The sequence below is a fragment of the Perognathus longimembris genome, chromosome 3, assembly GCF_023159225.1.
Source record: "Perognathus longimembris pacificus isolate PPM17 chromosome 3, ASM2315922v1, whole genome shotgun sequence".
Lineage (NCBI taxonomy): Eukaryota > Metazoa > Chordata > Mammalia > Rodentia > Heteromyidae > Perognathus > Perognathus longimembris.
In genome coordinates, this window is record NC_063163.1 from 75498121 (window position 1) to 75516796 (window position 18676).

The 18676-nt window shown below is 55.1% G+C and overlaps 4 protein-coding genes across 5 annotated transcripts in view; 2 read left to right on the forward strand and 2 right to left on the reverse strand.

Moving 5' to 3' along the window:
• Abhd8 (abhydrolase domain containing 8) lies at positions 1 to 7147 on the reverse strand. The gene is made up of 5 exons (XM_048342533.1): positions 6991 to 7147; positions 4971 to 5715; positions 2472 to 2642; positions 2079 to 2295; positions 1 to 794 (listed from the first exon to the last, which is right to left on the reverse strand). Exons 2-5 carry the CDS (start codon positions 5705 to 5707, stop codon positions 627 to 629), a joined length of 1293 nt encoding a protein of 430 aa, XP_048198490.1. The 5' UTR covers positions 5708 to 5715; positions 6991 to 7147; the 3' UTR covers positions 1 to 626.
• The window catches only part of Ano8 (anoctamin 8), a 25318-nt gene continuing 11208 nt past the window's right edge, over positions 4567 to 18676 (reverse strand). Inside the window, exon 19 of the transcript XR_007210419.1 lies at positions 4567 to 4577. The gene's annotated coding sequence lies outside the window, so the exon portion shown is untranslated. The remainder of the gene's footprint in view (positions 4578 to 18676) is intronic.
• Mrpl34 (mitochondrial ribosomal protein L34) lies at positions 9504 to 10407 on the forward strand. Its single transcript, XM_048342535.1, has 2 exons — positions 9504 to 9615; positions 9854 to 10407. Exons 1-2 carry the CDS (start codon positions 9551 to 9553, stop codon positions 10041 to 10043), a joined length of 255 nt encoding a protein of 84 aa, XP_048198492.1. The 5' UTR covers positions 9504 to 9550; the 3' UTR covers positions 10044 to 10407.
• Dda1 (DET1 and DDB1 associated 1) lies at positions 12260 to 17772 on the forward strand. 2 transcript variants are annotated; one of them, XR_007210420.1, is made up of 6 exons: positions 12260 to 12380; positions 15552 to 15632; positions 15743 to 15794; positions 16192 to 16253; positions 17074 to 17249; positions 17457 to 17772. XR_007210420.1 is itself a non-coding variant. In XM_048342534.1 (5 exons), the coding sequence occupies exons 1-5, from the start codon at positions 12378 to 12380 to the stop codon at positions 17182 to 17184; spliced, it is 309 nt and encodes a 102-aa protein (XP_048198491.1). In that variant the 5' UTR covers positions 12260 to 12377; the 3' UTR covers positions 17185 to 17772. The 2 variants fall into 2 exon arrangements, 1 of the variants encoding a protein (XP_048198491.1); XM_048342534.1 differs by having other exon boundaries at positions 17074 to 17772.

An 18676-nucleotide genomic window follows, 5' to 3' on the forward strand; every position in this document is an offset into this window, starting at 1 on the left:
TCCGATTGTCACTTCTGTTTATTGAGTTACAGCTTGAGATGTGCAGGTTTGGGGCTGCCAGACCCTTCCCCAGTGCCCCCCAGGGTAACAACAGTCCCCAGCGACAAGGAATCGGGGAAGGAGACCCCGAGGGTGCTTGTGGGTCCCAGGACCAAGCATGGCTGACACTGAAGACAGCGTAGGGCGGGGCCTGCCTGGGCTGTGGCTCAGGGATGGAGTGGGATTCTGTACAAAGCCATCCTCGTCCTCCGCAGGGGTCCTGGCTGACCCTGGCTTCCAGAGGGCCTGCCCACCCGGACTGCCTGGGGGCGTGTCCTGTCCTGGTCCCGCCCACGGGGGGACCACCTGTCTGGGCGTGGCCCTGCCCACCAGGGGAAATTTTGTCTGGGGCATGCCCCTGTCTGGCCATGCCCACTGGGAAAAATGATACTCTGGGGCATGTCCCCTGCATGGCGTTGCCCACCGTGAAACTGGAACGGATAATCCGAGGGCGTGTCCAATGCCTGCCCCACCCACCTGAGGGTACCCAGCCTGCCCTGGTGGTGCAAGCTGCAGACCTGGCTCTGACTCCTGTCAGCCAGGTCAACCCCAGGCTCTGCTCACCAAGATGCACTGCTGGCTTCCCACTATTTCTCCTCAGCAGGCTGGGGCTGGGGCTCTGGCAGAGCCCTGGGCGAGGGCTCAGGCTCCCACAGCAGGAACTCGTGCAGCAGCGTGTTGACTGTGTCTGGGCACTCCAGCATCACCATGTGGCTTCCTTCGTCGATCAGCTTCAGGAAAGCCAGGAGCAGGATCTGCACAGATGCAGGTCTCAGGGCTGACAGGGAGCAGGCTCAGAGTGCCTGGGGCCTCCAACCATCCACCAGCTGCTCATTGCATCTGAAAGCCCCTCCTGCAATCCACCCTACACTTCCACCCAAGAAGGAGCTGGAGGGGGCCCTGCCACCTTGCTAGAGCCCACAGGTATACATTCACTTCGTGTTTATTACATGCCTACGGTAAGCCCCCACACAGGAAGACTTCTCAGGTTTGGCCTGACTTAGGGGTGGGGCTGTCTTGTGCACTGCAGGAGGGTTCACAGCACCCCTGTCCCTGGCCCATTAGATACCGGTAGCTAATGTAACCAACCCCCACATATATAATGTAACTACTTCCATTGTCTCCAGACATTGCCACATGTCCCAGAGAGCAAAGTCACCCACTGATGAGAAGTTAGTCATGCTGAGGCACACAGAAATTTGGGACTGGGTCAGTCTGCTGTGAGGCATCTTGGGCATTGTGGGGCATCCTGGGCATTATGGGGTGCTGAGCAGCACCTCTAGCCTCCACCCACCAGATAGACACCAGGAACAGCCCTGTCTAGAAATGTCTCTTGGCTAGTAGAACCACTTTGGTTAAGAGCGGACATCCTGGATGCTAAGAATCCCTATGGTCTAAAGCTCTTGTGACCCACATCTCCCAGAACTACAGAAGTGTTAGTAGTCCTTTCTACAAATGCTCAGCTGTGAAATCTGCAGGGACAGTGTACAGCTATTTACATCTGACTAAGAAAGCCAAGCTTTCTTTTTTTTTTTTTTGGTCAGTCATGGGGCTTGAACTCAGGGCCTGGGCACTGTCCCTGAGCTCTTCAGCTCAAGGCTAGTCCTCTACCACTTGAGCCATGGCACCACTTCCAGGTTTCTGGAGGTTAATTGGAGATAAGAGTCTCACAGACTTTCCTGTCGGGGCTGGCTTTGAACCACAATCCTCAGAACTCAGCTTCCTGAGTAGTTAGGATTACAGGTGCGAGCCACTGGCTCCTGGCAAGCCCAGCTTTCTTGATTCTACCTTTGACTCTAGACCTGACGCTTCTCAAGACATCAGAGCTCAAGCTAGAGCCATACTGATGGACCGAGCCCACCTAGAGACCACAGTCACCTGACACTCTGTCTAGAGATCAAACCCAGCCACAAAACACAGCACTCATGGAGGTCGGCCCACGCTGAAGCTCTCCCTGTGCAGGAGCCACACCTCTGTGAAGGCCAAGCCCCAGGGCCTACGCTGGACTCTGAGAGTGAAGGCCCAGTGCCCCCTCCTACCTCAGCCATGCGCTGGTCTTCTTCCACTGGCACGAACTTGTCATGCATGCCATGGACAAGCAGGACAGGGACGGTGAGCTCAGCATGGTAGACTTCGTCACCCTCGGGCCAGTACTGGCCACTCATCATGGCCCGCAAGACAAAGGATGATACATTGAATGCGTTACCCTCTTTCAGTAGCTGCTTCTCTTTGGCCCCTTGGCGGGCAAACCCAGCCCTGGTGATGGAAAGATACTGCTGGAGCCTCTCATGCCAGCCAGGCCACTCAGATATGCCCCCCAGTGCTAGCCCCAGCCACAGTGCAGCCAACCACAACCCCCCACCAACATATACACAACTTAGGAGATTGCTCAGTCTTTGAGCTCAGACCTTGAACAACAGTTGTGTACTCACTTGAGGAAGCTCCAGGCCAGGCAGGGGGACAGGCAGTGCAGCACGCAGCTGGGCATGTTGAAGATGGAGCAGATGCTGGGCTCCAGGGCCGTGGGGCCCCCGCCATTGATCATGATCACCTTGTGTACCAGATCTGGGTACTCGTGAGCCAGGAATGTGCAGAAAGAGACGCTGCCCAGAGCCATGTGGTAAGAGGGTGGGGAGAGGTAGTCAGAAACCATAGGTGACACTGGATCAATGCCTTTCCCTCCCCTCCAACGGGCCCTTGGAGCTCGGAACTCTTCCCTCTGGGTTATGAGCACCTAATGGGCTGAGGGATGGGGGGTTGTCTTTTGAATACCCCCAAATTGTAGTATTGCAAGTTGAGAGTAGCATTTGGGGTTCTGTTTTGAGAGAGGGTCTTTCTTTATTTTGTATGGGTACTAGGGGTTGACTTCAGGGCCTTAATCTTGTGTTTGGTTTTGTTTTTTTGCCAATCCTGGAGCTTGAACTCAAGGCCTGAGCACTGTCCCTGGCTTCTTTTTGCTCAAGGCTAGCACTCTACCTCTTGAGCCACAGCGCCACTTCTGGCCTTTTCTATATATGTGGTGCTGAGGAATCGAACCCAGGGCTTCATGTATACGAGACAAGCACTTTACCACTAGGCCATATTCCTAGCCCCAGGGCCTTAGTCTCTCATTTGGGTTTTTCCACAACTAACCCTTCACCACTTGACCCATACCTCCAGTCTAGATTTTTTTTTTTTTTTTGCTTGTGAATTAGAGATGTCTTCCTATTTTTCTGCCAGGCCTAAATCTTGACCCTCAAATCTCAATCCCCTGAGTAGTTAGGGTTATAAGCATGGGACATCAACCTTTGACTGACACAGATCTTTCTATGTGGCCCAGGCCATCCTTGAACTCATGATCCTGCTGCCTCAGCTTCCCAGAACTGGACTGGAAGTCAAGCATCATCCAGCCCAGCTCCCAGACCAAATTCCTGAAGTCACCATATGTTGGGTGGCCCAACACACTCCCTACCCCATCACCTACAAAGGGGTAAGAATTTTGTATTATCCCCTTTTTGGAGAACAACTTGATTAGACAGACACACTGGGGCTGAAATGAGGCTCAGTGGTAAAGCCATTGCCTAGCAAGTACAGAAGGAAGGAGGGCAGGGAGGGAAGGAAAGGAGGGCGAGGGGGATGGGAGGAAGTAGAGCTGACTCTTGTGGTAAAGGTTGACAGAGGCAAAATGCAGTTGACATGATGTCCCTCGGACTTGCTGTGAGCCCTCATACAGGCTGCTGAACTTCTGAAATCATCTCCTCATTGATGATGTGGTAACTGTACTGACTTCATGGTTTATAATGCTGCCTGGGCTACACAGGAAGACTCCTCACAAAAACAAAACAAAACAAAACAGACTAGGCCCTGGTGGACAATGCCTATAATCCTAGCTATTCAGGAGAAGAGGCTGAGATCTGGGGATCAAAATTCAGAGCCAGCTGGGCAGGAAAGTCTGTGAGACTCTTATCTCCAATGAATATCTAAAAGACAGAAGAGGAGGTGTGGCTGAAGTGGTAGAGTACCAACCTTGAGTGCAAAAACTAAGGGAAAGTATCCTGACTCTGAGTTCAAGCCCCAGTACCAGCACCAAAAAAAAAAAAAAAAAAAAAAAAAGGAGTTAGATAGGTGTGAATGCCCAGTGAAGTCACTACAGAACAGAACAGTGGGGTGACAGTAATTCACAACTATGCCAATGTGTGTGAAAATAAATAGATACTTTGGTTTTTAAAGAGATTGGGTTTTACTGTGCTGCCTGGACTGGTAGGGAGCTCCTCTGTTGGCCATCTGAGAAGCTGGGACTACAACAGGAACTTTAAGGGGTGGAAATGCTCATGACCCTGGTTTACTCAGGACCTACTGTACACATGCATCGGACTATCACAATGCACCTCAAAATATATTTAAGGGTGTAGTGGTAGTTTGGGGCCACATAGCAAAAAATAATAATAAATACTATTAATAACTGGGGCAGTAGCAACAATGACAGGATTCCTTGTCTGCTTATAGATTTTTTTTTCTTTTTTTGGCCAGTTCTGGGGCTTGGACTCAGGGCGGGAGCACTGTTCCTGGCTTCTTTTTGCTCAAGGCTAGCACTCTGCCACTTGAGTCACAGCGCCACTTCTGGCCGTTTTCTGTATATGTGGTGCTGGGGAATTGAACCCAGGGCTTCATGTATAGGAGGCAAGCACTCTTGCCACTAGGCCATATTCCCAGCCCTGCTTATAGATTTTAATGGGAAAAGTAATTTTATTTTTTGGCTAGGTTGTAGCTCTGGTGGTAGAACCTTCCTAGTAAGCGGAAAGCCTTGGTACTAGCAAAAAGAAGCCTTTGCACGACTGGACACACACTGCACTCTGCCACCGGGCCACACCATCGGCCCAGTGCGAGCGCATGACCAGCCTCTCATCCCACGCTGCCTGGGCCCTGTACCCCGGCGGTCCAGCGGGGCTTACCCGTAGGAATGCCCGATGAGCACGTTCCGCTTCTTGGCGTAGCGCTTGAAGATGGCGCGCATGTCCTCCGCCAGCGCGTAGAAGGTATAGGCTGCGGCCACCTGGGGCGCAGAGCTGGCGCCGTGGCCGGCTAGGTCGGGCGCCACCACCTCGTAGCCCAGGCGCACGAAGAAGTCCAGCTGCTCCTTCCAGATGGCCAGTGAACCCCCGACGCCGTGGATGAAGAACAGCACCACGTCGGCCTGCGTGCCCTTGCAGCTGGTGATGCGCTTCTCGCAGTCGATGTGGATGGTCCTCTTGGGGCGCCGGGCTCGCCGCCGCCGCCCGCCGCTGCCCGCGCTGCCGGGGGCCGAGCGGCCTTCGCCACCGGCCGCGTCCGCCAGCTCCACTTCCAGGGCGGCCGGCGGCTCCCCGGAGCCGTTTTGCCCATGCAGGAGGTCGGCCCTGGGGGCGCGGCCCAGGTTCTCCACAAGCAGCCGCCCGTTGCGGTACACGGTGATCCGGCGCTGGCAGCGGACCAGGCCTGCCCTGTCCTCGTGGGCCGCCTCCAGGGGTGGCGGTGGTGGCGGTGCAGGGGCCTGGGCGGGTCCGGCGTGTTTCACCCGCAGCACGCGACCAGGTTTGACCTCCACGAAGGTGTAGCCATCACTGGACTCCACGCTGTCCAGCGGCCCCACAGCATTGGGGGGCGTGCCCAGCAGGCAGCAGAAGAAGCCATCGGTCACCCCAGTCAGCATGTTGTGTCCTGTAAGTGGGGGAAGAGACCAGCTCAAGGGGAATGGACAGGCCAGGTCTCCACCTGCAGCACCAGCTCCCCCGATCCTGGGTCCAAGAAGCCTGTGTGGGATGTTCCTTCTAGCGTGGGGAGACACAGCCAGTCCACCGAGGCACAGGGGACCGTCCATCTGGGCAGTACCTGCTGGCAGTGGGCACCCTTCATGGCCCGGGATGGCTGCATGGATCGCCCATCCAGAGAATGTGAAGACGGCGTGAGGCATGGGGGCTTCCAGGGGGAGGGGGCATGGTGTCCAATGCGCCTGGGCCCTGGAGACAGCTACATGGTAGGGTTAGGGCCTCCTGAGCGCCTTTCTCCATTCATGCACACTCCTAGCTCCCATAGCCGAGGGCCTCCCAGGGCATTTTTATTTTTTTGTCTTTTCTTTTTTGGTACTGAGGATCGAACCCAGGACGTTGCACTTGCTAGGCAAGCGCTTTGCCCCTGAGCTACATCCCAGCCCTCCCAGGGCATTTAAAAAGGGGCATTTCCCTATCAGCCCCTGTTCCCAGCATCTGTCAATCTGACTGCTGAATGATGAGGCTCTGGGAAAGAGGGATGGGGACAGGGCTCCAGAAAGCCTTATCCACCTCCCCAATACAGGCTGAGCTGGGCCTCTTTCACCAAGGAGCAACACTGAGGCCCAGGACCTCAAGGAGGAGGCTACTTTCTGCATGGCCACTTGGTTACCTCAGTTATGACAACCTGCCACACAACCCCTCGAGGATGAGGATGAGGATGAAGGCAGGCATTGGCTGTGGCCTCGGGGCCTCCATCCATTCCCTGACCTCTCTCGTGTCCATGGCAACCCCAGGCGGTTACATAACGGGGGGGGGGGGTACAGCTTAGCACACCCCCATTGTCTCAGACCTGGGGATGGTACCAATCTCATTCTCCCTCCCAGCTAGGCGCCGCCAGCGTAACGCACAGGAAAGACCCGGCCTCGGACAATGCGGAGGAGGCAGGGCCGGCGAGGAGGCCTCGCTGCCCAGGAGAAAGGCTACGACCCCACCTGGGGTGGGCCTGGTGACTAGTTATGCAGTGTCTCTCCTGCACCCGGCCTGCCACCCTTCCCCAGGCCGACCTCGGCGTCCGAATGCCCGCGGTCCCCGCGGCGGGGATGAGGCCACTGGGGCTCCGTGGCTTCCTAGGAGTCCGAGCTGGCTTTGTGGGCTGACACCGCCACTACAGCGGAGGCCCGGGAGCCCCAACGATCGGCTCTGCAGTCCGATCCAGCTCACCTACCTCATGGAGGGGCCCGGGACCGGGGCAGGGCGCAGCGGACCCGCGCGGAGAAGCGTCTGCCGGCGGGCGCCGCTTACATGGTGGCGTGGGGTCGGAAGGGGCGAGCGCGGGCACCGAGCAGTGGGCGCAGAGCCATCCCGCAGCGTCGGAACCAGCCGGCCCTTTAAGTCCCTCCCGAGGGGCGGGGCCTCTAACGTACAGACGGGCATTCCAGCCTATCATAGCTGAGAACCGACTTGTCCTAGATAGAAGTCCAATCAGAACCTGTACTCCAGTGACAAGGGCGGGCTCTGGGAGAGGCAGCCCCGCCTCTTCCAAGAGCTTAGGGAGATGGGGGTAGGGACCGGGCTTGGGCCTGCAAAGGTGTGCAGCCTGAGGTCGGGACTCCTGGAGTTGACTGTGGGTCTCCCCTAGACAACTGCGGCCTCCAGACTGCCCTGTCCCCTTCAGATGGAGCCCTTGCACCCCCTTCCACTGTAAAAAACATAGGCACTCAGATCTTTGTGATTTCAAGCAGGAAAACTGAAGATCACAGTATATGGCAAGACTAGAATTTGAACCCAAAGCTGTTTAAGTCCAAGTCCTGGGGATTGTGATCCAAATAGAAAGTCTTGGAACTGGGGGTACTGACCTGGAAGTGACATTCACAAGCAGCTAATTGAAGTAATCACTACAGATAGACACCACAGTTCCTGTAGTCCCAACTAAGCCAAAATAGACACCCTCCCTGCTCCCAAGAAGAGCTGGGAATCAGAGCCCAGCTCTGCCAGCAGCCACATGCCTGGCCTTGGGCAAATCACTTCCCAACCTATGCAGATAAGTTTCATGGCAATACCTGCTCAGTACATGGTTGGGATAACTGTATTGGTGGCAGATTGCTCAGTGGGCACCAGGGGACAAGAAATCAATAGCTTCTTTTTTTTTGTTGTTCTTGTCTTTTCTTTTTTGGTACTAGGGATCGAACCCAGGACATTGCACTTGCTGGGCAAGCGCTTTGCCACTGAGCTACATCCCAGCCCAATTAATAGCTTCTTGCCTGCCTGGTTCTCATTGCCTGAAATTTGCTACCAGAGCTGGATTAGATCCAAGCAACCACTGTTGGCTGAATGTGCTGTCTCCCCAGGAGGACCCAGAGTGGCAAGAGTGGGTGGTGGCTTGTACTCAGGATGCTCCTGGGAGATGACACCTTCAGCCAATGTTTCCATGGCTCCTTGGCTGGCCCCAAAATAAGATGTGATAGGGACATCAGCTTCAGACCTGGTCTTTGCCCCCTGCTCCCCAAGCTGCAAGATGTCTGGAAGTCTGGAGAGAGCCCTTACATTGTGGTTAGTTCAAGGAGGGACAAGGGCTGGGAGGAGATTCTAAAGGGTAGATAGAGAGGAGAGTGTGGCTGAAATTTAGGATGCTTAGAGAGTTATGCATGCTTGCTGGAGAAGCTGGGTATTTCTCCTGTAGACAATGATGTAAGCTTAGAAATCACTATCAGAACAATTCCTCTAGGGTTCAACTAGGAGATAAAAGAGCCAAAAGCAAGCTTACAACCTGCAAGTTTTATAGACTTAAAAACTGAACACCTGTAATCCTAGCAACTCAGGAGGCTGAAATCTGAGGATCCTGGTTCAAAGTCAGCCGAGGCAGGAAAGTCCATGAGACCAATGAATCACTGAAAAGCCAGTCGTGGGTGTATGGCTCAAGTGGGAGGGCATTAGTCATGAGCAGAAAAAGCTCAGGGACAGCGCCCAGGTGGTGAGTTCAAGTCCCAGCAATGGGAGAAGAAAAAAATAAGGAGGGCTGGGAATATGGCCTAGTGGCAAGAGTGCTTGCCTCGAATACATGAAGCCCTGGGTTCGATTCCTCAGCACCACATATATAGCAAATGGCCAGAAGTGGCGCTGTGGCTCAAGTGGCAGAACAAAAAGAAGCCAGGGACAGTGCTCTGGCCCTGAGTTCAAGGCCCAGGACTGGCAATAATAATAATAATAATAATAATAATAATAATAATAATAATAATGAAAAGAAGAGAGGAGGAGGAAGGAAGATGAAAGAAAGGGAGGGAAAGGGGGAGGGAGGGAAGTGGGGAGGGAGGGGAAAAAAATCCTGAAGCCCAGAAAGAAGCTTAGATCACCTCAAGGACACCCAACCAGCTCCAACCTAAGGCCCCCCGGTTGCCTGTCAAGGGGAGGAGGCTTGGTTGTGTCCACAGCAAAGCTGCCGGGCAGCTATGTGCCACCTGCCTGGCTGCCGCCGGCACCCATAGCCACCCACAGTCCACGGAAGGGACAACGACTCCCAGTGGACGCGGGATGTAACGTTTCATGCGCATGCGTAGGCTGCGGCGAGAGGCTCCATTCGCCCGCCGCCCCCTGCTGGTCACCAGGAGGACTGCAGTCCTTGGGGGCGCAAGCTGTGTTGGAGTGATTGGGCAGCAGTGGAACTTCAGCTCCCAGAATGCCCGGCGGCAATCCGGACTCCTCAGGAGGAACTACAGCTCCCAGAAAGCTTTGTCCCGGAACTGTGTTGCCTCTGGTTCCCCTAGTGACCGCGTGACCAGCCGTCCGACATGGCTTTCTTTGGTGGATCCCTGCTAGGCCCCTTCAGTAGGTCTGCGGCGCTGCTGGGTGGCAGGTAAGTCCTGGGGGCCGGGGGCCGGGGGCCGGGGTGGGGGGAGAAAAACACTGCAAATCCCGGGAGGCTGGTGCCAGCTGCTTGTCCCCCAGAAGGCCTGGCAGTTCCCGCGCTTGATGCACAAGGTTGCGCTCTTGGCTACTGGCCGCGCTCCGCTGCGTCCGACCCCACCTCAGCCCCCGGCACGAGTCCACACCGCGTCCCTAGTGACCTTCCCGCTGTTTCTCTGCTCGGGCAGATGGCTCCAGCCCCGCATCGGGCCAGGGCTCCCGCAGCAAGTCCGGGGCAAGGCGCGCGGGAACGAGTATCAGCCGAGCAACATCAAACGCAAGCACAAGCACGGCTGGATCCGGCGCCTGAGCACCCCGGCCGGCGTCCAGGTCATCCTTCGCCGAATGCTCAAAGGCCGCAAGTCCCTGAGCCACTGAAGAGAGCCGCGCCGCGGCAGAAACCTTTTCCTTCGTGGACCTCGTCTGCCTTCGTTTGTACGGGGTGCTGGGGAAACAGAATGGACTCTTGCCTGACTGTCCCCCAAATTGTGGGATTGACCTACGGAAAGGAGCTGGTGGAGACTGGAAGTGGGAGAATGGCCCAGACCTTGCCAAATCCTTTTTGAGTTTTGAGGAGTTTTGAACATAGACACTAGTCCACAGGATAGCATAACGACCTTGTTCCCCAATGTGACTTGACCTCCCCTTCCACCCACAACTCTCCTACCTCCTCCTACTCCCCCAACATTAACAGTAACTTCAGAATATCACTAAATGCCTGACTTTTACTCATGTTGTTTTGGAAAATTACAGCTTTCAGATTGACCACATACAAGACCTTGGGCAAGGGTCGTATAAAAAAAATGGTTGTGCATTTTTCCTTTGCTGTTATTGTAGTGATAAGTAATGGTGCCCCCTAGCCACTAGCTAAGTAGCTGTTAAGCAGAAGCCCTTAGATATGGGAGATAGAGTCCATACCTGGACTTAGGTGGGGTTAGGTCTGAGAGGGGCCAGAGGTACCTGACTTGACTATGACAAGAATGCTCTCTGTCAAGAGAGGCTTCCTTGAAGGAAGGATTGAGTAGGGATCACTGTGGTGGAGACTGGATGGCCACAGTAAGCTTGGGAACTACAGTCAATTACCTGTGCAAAAGTAATTCAGTCAGCTACTGCAGGAGCCATCTAGATACGCTGAAAATAATGGTTGAGACTGTTACATTGGAAAAGAAAAGGCACATGGGTGTGCCAGTGGCTCAAACACATCTGTAATCCTAACTACTAAGGAGGCTGAGATCTGAAGATCCCAGCCAGAAAAGTTTGAGACTTACCTCCAATTATACATCTAAAAAGCCAGAAGTGGAACTGTGGCTCTTACTAGAAATAGAACACTAGCCTTGAGATGGGGAAAAAAGAAAAGACAAAAATCACACAGGAACTGTGCCCAGGCCCTGAGTTCAAGTCTTAGGATGGACGCACACAGACACACATACCATATGGTTCATTGTCAGCCAAGGTTTTATTAGGGAGAGAAAACCAGAGAAGGAAGTCTCCAGCAGAAACTAGAGCTGACTGTTTACAGATTAGGGCTTTCTGTGTGAGCTCATATGCAGGTAGTACTAGTGCTTGAACCCAAGGGACTCACTTTCTGGGATTTTTCACTCAAGGCTGGCACTTTATTGCTTGAGCCACAACTCCACTTCAACACTTAGTGGGAAAGTATTGAAAAGGCTGTTTGGGCTGAGGAGGTGTTTGTGGGTTGTTTTTGACAGGCTGCTCGGGGCTGTTAAAGACTTTCTAGGCCAGTCCAGGTGGCAGAAGATGAGGGCTGTGCAGGTTAAAGGAAGAGTTAAGAGTGATGGCATTTGATAAGCATGTAGGGTAGAACTAATGACCAAGCAACTCTTTTTTTTTTTTTTTTTTGCCAGTTCTGGGCCTTGGACTCAGGGCCTGAGCACTTTCCCTGGCTTCTCTTTGCTCAAGGCTAGCACTCTGCCACTTGAGCCACAGCGCCACTTCTGGCCATTTTCTGTATATGTGGTGCTGAGGAATCGAACCCAGGGCTTCATGTTTAAGAGGCAAGCACTCTTGCCATTAGGCCATATTCTCAGCCTCCTAAGCAACTCTTGAATCCCCATCCTCCCGGACTACCATGAGAACCTCGTTGGACACCGTATGAAAAAGCGCAATAAAATGATAGAATGGGGAATGCAGTGGTAGAGTGCTTGCCCAGCATACATGAAGGCCTGGGTTCGATTCCTCAGTATCACATACACAGAATAAGCCGGAAGTGGAGCTGAAGCTCAAGCAGTAGAGCGCTAGCCTTGAGCAAAAAGAAGCCAGGGACAGTGAGTTCAAGCCCCAAGTCTGGGGGAATAAAAGAAACTAGAGTACAGAGAGGCTCAGCCCTCTGGCGTGCTGAACTACAACTCCCAAGTGACTTCGCGGGCCACGCCCACATCCACTTCCGGATCTCATTCTCAGCGTTTACAAATCTCGGGCGGGGTTTTGCTCCTTCAACCGAGCTTGGCTGTGAAGGAGGCGTGGCAGCCAATAGTCGCGTAAGTTTGCCGTGTCTGACCAATGGGGTCACGCAGAAGTCCATACCTCGAGGGCGGGGCCAGCGGGTGGACCAATGACGGAGGGGCGGTGGCGCCATCAGTGTGAGCTGTGCGGTGGCTGGAAGTTACTGTGCGGCGGCAGCTGAGGAGCCTGTGGCGGCGGTGGCGGCGGCGGCGGCTGCTGCAGCTGAGGCGACGACGGAGGAAACAGAAGATGGTAAGAGCAGCCACTGGACCCGCACTTCCCTTCCGCTTAGCAAAATGACCCACGCACCTCCCGTACCCCTCGAGGCTCCTCACGCCCTTCCTGGCCCCGAGTTCTCGCCCCGCCCCGCCCCTCACACTACCGGGGACTCTCGGTCCCGCCAGCTGTGCGCTTCCTGCTGACCCCGCCCCCTCCTCGACCCCTGACCCCATGTGGGCTCCCACGCCCTGACAACTCATTCATTTCCGGGTCGCGACTTTCTTTCCCTTCCCCCCCCCCCGCCCTCCCCTCAGATCTCCAGAGACCCCCCAGCTCTGCTTCAGCCTTGGGCGCAGTGGGTGGGCCTGAGCCTGTCGTGTTCTGGACGACTCGGGAGGCCGGGCGGGGAGGGACATTGCGGGGTGGTGGGGCTGGACCCCGCGCCGTGCGAGACTTTATCGGGGAGGAAGTGCGACATCACAGGTTACTGCTGCGATTCCTCGGGAATCGCCCACCCCCAGGGCCTCCCTGTGAGTAAATGAGCGTCCTGGGAGATCACAGGAATGTGGCCACGTGGGCCAAGCTGGGCGAAGCCAGCATTTGGGAGGTTCAAGGCCCCTCTTGTGCCATTCATGCCTCTGAAGTGGGATGCGGACCCAGGCCAGGGTCTGTGTCCCCACACTCGCTGGCAGTAGTGACAGGAGGTTGAGTCCAGGTAAATCCAGGTCCTGTCTTTCCCGATCTAGAATCTCTGCCACAGCCCAGTCCTGGGGTTGTGGTAGGGATGGAAAGAAGGTTGGTCTCAGTAAGGAAAGAAATGGAACGCTGCACGCCTGGTGTGTAGGTCCTGGAGCCAAACTGCTATGCTTGGTTCATCACTGCCACTTTGGTCCCCCAAGCTGAGTCTATCCACAGCTATCTGCCCTGGTTATGGTATTGCCACCTCCTGCTCAGATGCCAGCCCCCAACTTATCCCTGGTCTCCTTGACTCCACCCCATTGGTGATCCTTCTTCATCCTGAACCCGGAGATTTTAAAGATGTAAATCGGATGGTACTGCTTTCTAATTTTAGCACCACTAGAACTACCAGAGTTAGCCAGCTCCTGCCCACCACCCAAGACCCTTGCCTACCTCTGTGACCTCATCTCCCTTCTTAAACACGCCCTTCTTTTAGCCCCAGCCACTGGCCCTTTACTTCCTCACATCCAAGTTCCTCCTTCCCCAATACCTTTGTACTCAGCCATCCTCCGGCCTGTGATGTTCTTCCTCCTGTGAGCATGGCTTTCTCGGCATGTTTTTTCATATCTTGCTTAGTGGGTTCATTGGTGGGTCACCCCCACAGGGATGGGAACACGGGAGCTCTGGAGTGTTTGCTGAGGCAGTAGATGGCTTAAGTAAGATTTTTCTTCCCTGGGTGGAGGGAGGAGTCTCATGTTCTAGCTTAGCAGATGGAAAGTGAGACCAGGACCTTTGCTGACCACTGCCTCAAGCAAGTCACTCCCCTCATATCATTTAGCCAGCAGGGCTGAGTGGGGATTGGGTCCAAGAGTCCAGGGCTCTGCACTTCTTGCCCACTCAGGCCCTTTAAGCCACGCAAGGGGCCCAGGGTTGAGTCTTCCCACCCTACTCCCCACCCTTTTGGAAGTGTCAGTCTAGCAAGTAAGGGAACATGGACACAAATAGATGACCTTACAGGGATATGAGCCACACTCAGGGCCCCCAGCTGGAGGACACACAAGGACTGGGAATGGTTTAAACCAGGGGGAGGTTAGTGGATATGTTCTAGGTAGAGACATGAGTGACCATGTGTAGCAAGAAGGCACAGGGTGCTATCCTAGGACAGGGCTGTGCAAAAATTTAAGCAGAACAGGGCTCTGGGCCCCTTCTCCATCACTGCCTCTGGGTATCCAGCTCTACGTGCCCAAACTTTCTGGCTCTCTGCCCTTCATGTTCTGGGACTTGTGGTATCCTCCAGATACCATGACTTCGTAATTGCTTCCTGTGTACTGTGCAGGCCTCTTGCAACCACATGTGGATCCATCTGGGGACTGGCCAAGGGCCCTGCTGCATGATGGGGGCCAAAGGCAGCCCTGCCCAAGCACATGAAGCAGGCTTTATGGGCTGGCTGGGCTCAGGCAGGCTCCTGGGTGGGAAGGGACTGGCATGAAGGGGATATTCAGTCACAGGCACGGAAGAGCTGTCTCCTGGATGGGAAGTAGAGGCCTGCTGGCCAGGCCCTAGGGGAGTTGAGACACTGTTCTCCCCACCTCAGAGTGTAGAGGAAGTTGTGTGGACAGCAGCTCTGCAGGAACTCTCTGGGGCCTCAGGGATGGATGGACTGCCCAAGGGTTGTGGCTTCTTGCCACCCCCACAGGGTTCTGAGCCTTTGGCTTTCATGGATATCACATGACAGGAAGAGCCTGGCCTCAGTGTTGGGCAGGCCTGGGTCCAGGTGACTACAGATGAGTCACAGATGCCTCTGCCTCAGTGTCCCATGTTTATGATGGGGGACACATGATGACATCTTGGTAGCACCTGTTGGAGCCTCCACAGACACCACCTTTGTCCACCACCCCACCCCAGGCCTGACAAGCGGGACTAGCTAGAAAAGGACTTGCGCACCCAGTGGATTATGTTGCTGGCCCCCTGGAACCACAGGGGCTGTGAACACGCCAGCCAAGCCCTGGCCCGGGTGTGAGGCAGCACTTGCTCTGCAGCCATTCCTGCCCTGAAAAGAAAAAACAACACTATGATCAGGCTTGGGCTGGATTTCTGGTTCCTCTTGGCTGTAAGGAACCAAGCTGCTGAAGTGCAGCACCCACCTGGCTAGGTCCCTACTCCATAACCCTGTTTTCTCTCCTAACTTCTTGGATGTTTCTGTGTCCTAGGTCTCTGTCAGCGGGGGATGGGTGGGAACCAGGAGGCCCTGTACCCCAAACCAAGCACAGGCACCCCTTGCTGTGGGCTGTTGGGGGACCTATGGGTGGCTTTTCTCCCTGCTGCGTGTAATGTGACACTGATGTAATGTGACATTAAACAAGTGGCCTGTTCTCTGTGCCTCCATGTGGCTGCTAACAGGTGCATGTGGCAGGGACGCAATTACAGTTACATTCTAGAAAGCTCAAGTGGCAAAGCAAATGGAGAGCATGGAGCCAGTGCTGCCTGGCAGCTATGCACCTCACACCTTGTCTCCCTGTCTTCTAGGCAGATTTTTTAAAAGGATTGCCTGTGTACAACAAAAGCAATTTTAGCCGATTTCATGCCGACTCCGTGTGCAAAGCTTCGGTTAGTATGTGTTTTGGGGCCTGACACTATCAGTGAGCTGCCAGGGCCTGGGGGTGGCCTTAGAGGTCATGGCAGGAACTAAGACCCTTCCTTTTCCACACCTTCCACAGAACCGGCGCCCCTCAGTCTACCTACCCACTCGAGAGTACCCATCTGAGCAGAGTAAGTACTAGCTGATGGTTCCCCAGCCCAGGGGCTGAGCTCAGCTTTTTGTTTACCTCCCTTGTCCAAGGGCCTGATGGGAGGGCATCGAAAGAGGTGAGATCTGAAGACAGTGGTTTAAAGCCAGCTGGGCAGGAAAACCCATGAAGCTCTTATTTCCAATTAACACCAAAAAGCTGGAATTGGAGCTATGACTCAAGTGGCAGAGCACTGGCCTTGAGCAGAAAAGCTCAGGGACAGCACCCAGGCCTGAAGTTTAAGCTCCAGGACTGGCACACACATAGAAAAAGACCCACCAATGCAGAGGTGGGCACGGGGAAGTGGTTCCCTTCCAGGAGTCTGAGGTGATGGTCAGCCTGCCTGCACTTCTGCCACTTTCTCTGTCTTTTCTCTGCAGTCATTGTAACAGAAAAGACAAACATCCTCCTGCGCTACCTGCATCAGCAATGGGACAAAAAGGTAAGGCATGCAGGCAGCCATAGCTGCTGGCAGCTACAGGCTCTGAGTGGGAGAGACAAGACAGGCTGAGAGGTTGGGTGTTAGAGTGTGAGACCTTGAGTGTTGAATAAGAAGATGCAGCGGGGTGCTGGTGGCTCATGCCTGTAATTTCCTAGCTGCTCAGGAGGCTGGGGTATGAGGATTACAGCTCAAAGCCAGTCAGGGCAGGAAAATCCGTGTGACTGATCTCCACTTCACCACCAGAAAACCTGGAAGTGGGGCTGAGACCCATTGTGGTAGAGTGCTAGCCTTGAACTGAGGAGCTCAGGGACAGCTCTGAGGCCCTGAGTTCAAGCTCCAGATTGGGAGTTGCGGGGGGGGGGGGGGGCGGAAGATGAAGAAGATGCAGGCAGCCCAGGAGAGGATGGGCGTTTCAGTGCAGGGAAAGACTTGCTATGGCCACAGGGCCCATCCCAGGACCAAACAACAAAATCCAGCCCTGCACCCAACCGAGTTGCTCTGCTGTAGAAATGACAGGGACGTCCTCAGGGACCCCAGTGTTCCTTCACCCTGGCCAGATGCGGACTTCTCAGTGCTTGGCAGCAGGCCGTGTGTTGTTCATTGAAACCACAGTGGTCCCTGCTTACAGTGCCTAGTCACCTGGTGTAGGTCTGAGGCAACACTGCTAGGGCTTGATGGGGAGGCTCTGATGCCAGGAAGGGTTCCTGGGCCTGGGGCCTCGGGTCCCAGTGCCCTGCCCCAGGACCAGCTCTAAGATACCACCACAGGAGCGTGGCTGGGCCCATCCCTGGGATCTCAGCCCTGTCCTTCCCCGCCCCAGAACGCTGCCAAGAAGAGAGACCAGGAGCAGGTTGATGGGGAAGGGGAGAGCTCGGCGCCCCCCCGCAAGGTGGCTCGGACGGACAGCCCGGACATGCACGAGGACACCTAGGACTCCTGCTCTCCCCAGGTTCCTCCCAGGCCAGCTCCTGTCACCTACCTGCCCAATCTCCGCGTGTAAGCACCCTGCCCACCTCCCATGGCCCCCACACCTTGCCGTCCACACCGTGTTCAACCTTCTAGGAGCCGATGTATTTATTTTCCTTGAGTTTTTATTTATGCTGTAACATGTATCAAGCGTTGGTTAAAGGGGACGTTAGAAGTGTGATGTCAGTAGATTCTTTGTCAAAATACAACATTGGTCTTCACCCTCCCCTTGCCCAGGTCCCCCATCCCAAGAACAGAAGTGTGTCCTCGAGGGTCCAGGGCCAGGGCTCCTGCTGCAGCCAGGTGGCGGGGGTAGGGGGGGCAGGCCTGGGGGCCTGGCCTCCCTGGACAGCTGAGCGGCCTTTTCCCTCACACCGGACCGGTCCAGCCCCAGACTCTGCCTAGTCTTGAGGTCCTCCAAGATCTATTCCATACCCAGGCCTCACTGAGAGGCAGGGGAGAAGCTGGCCCTTCTGGATCTTTCTCTTAAGTCATTTATCATGGACTAGTGCGTGCTCCATGTCCACCCCAATAAAGGATCTTTCCTACTCAACCTCGAGTCTTTGCTCCACACACCTCAGCCCTGGAGGACAGAGTCCCTGAGAGTCATCAGCATCACTGAGGAGTGGAAAGGGCCCTCACACTGGGGCCCTGGGACCAACTGGATTCTCTCCTGAACCTGCTGTGGCCATCATGCTCAAGGCCAAGACCTGCAAAGACCAGCCCCTCTACCTCACCTGTGCAGGTGTGCTTGAGGATCAGGTCACCCTTAGAGACAGTCTGTGATGCTGAGCATGGAGCTGTGTTACTACCAGCCACTGGACATGGCCCAGCTGCCCCGGAGCCCCAGGGTCTTGGGGCTTGGTGACAGCAGAGATAATTGGCAGATGTGGCCAGCTCAGGTGGTCTGGTCCCGCACAACCCCAGCTCATCTAAGCCAGACTGACTGGCCACCCCTGTGACTCAGCATGTCATGTGGCTACTGGAGAGTGGCCATCTTGGCTGGGGGTGGGGCTGCACTGAGGACATTGCTGGGCAGAAGGTTCATGGCTCCTGCAGGGAGGGCTGCGGGTGCACCACCACCCTCTCAGCCCCTAGTTTGTTGGCTGTGGTCTTGAGAACTAGTGAGAGTGTTGGGAGATGGCTGGGAAGGAATGCCCTCCAGATTGGGGGTTGGGGGGTATCCCAACTCAGCTGCCTAGAGTAGGTGGACAACCCGCCTTGGACCTGTGCTCCTGCTCATTGTGCTGTGAGGCCATGGTGCATCACTTCCCAGGGTCCCCCTGGTCCCAGGATGCAACAGGCGTATGGGGTCGTGACCTTGCTTGTAGACACAGATTGAGATAGATTGGCTGAGTGGAGGCCACAGACCAGCCAGGAGTTTACACCCCACAACTGGTCTGGTCCTGGGCAGGACCCCAAAGGCCTGAAAGCAGAGGGTACAGGTAGCACCCCAC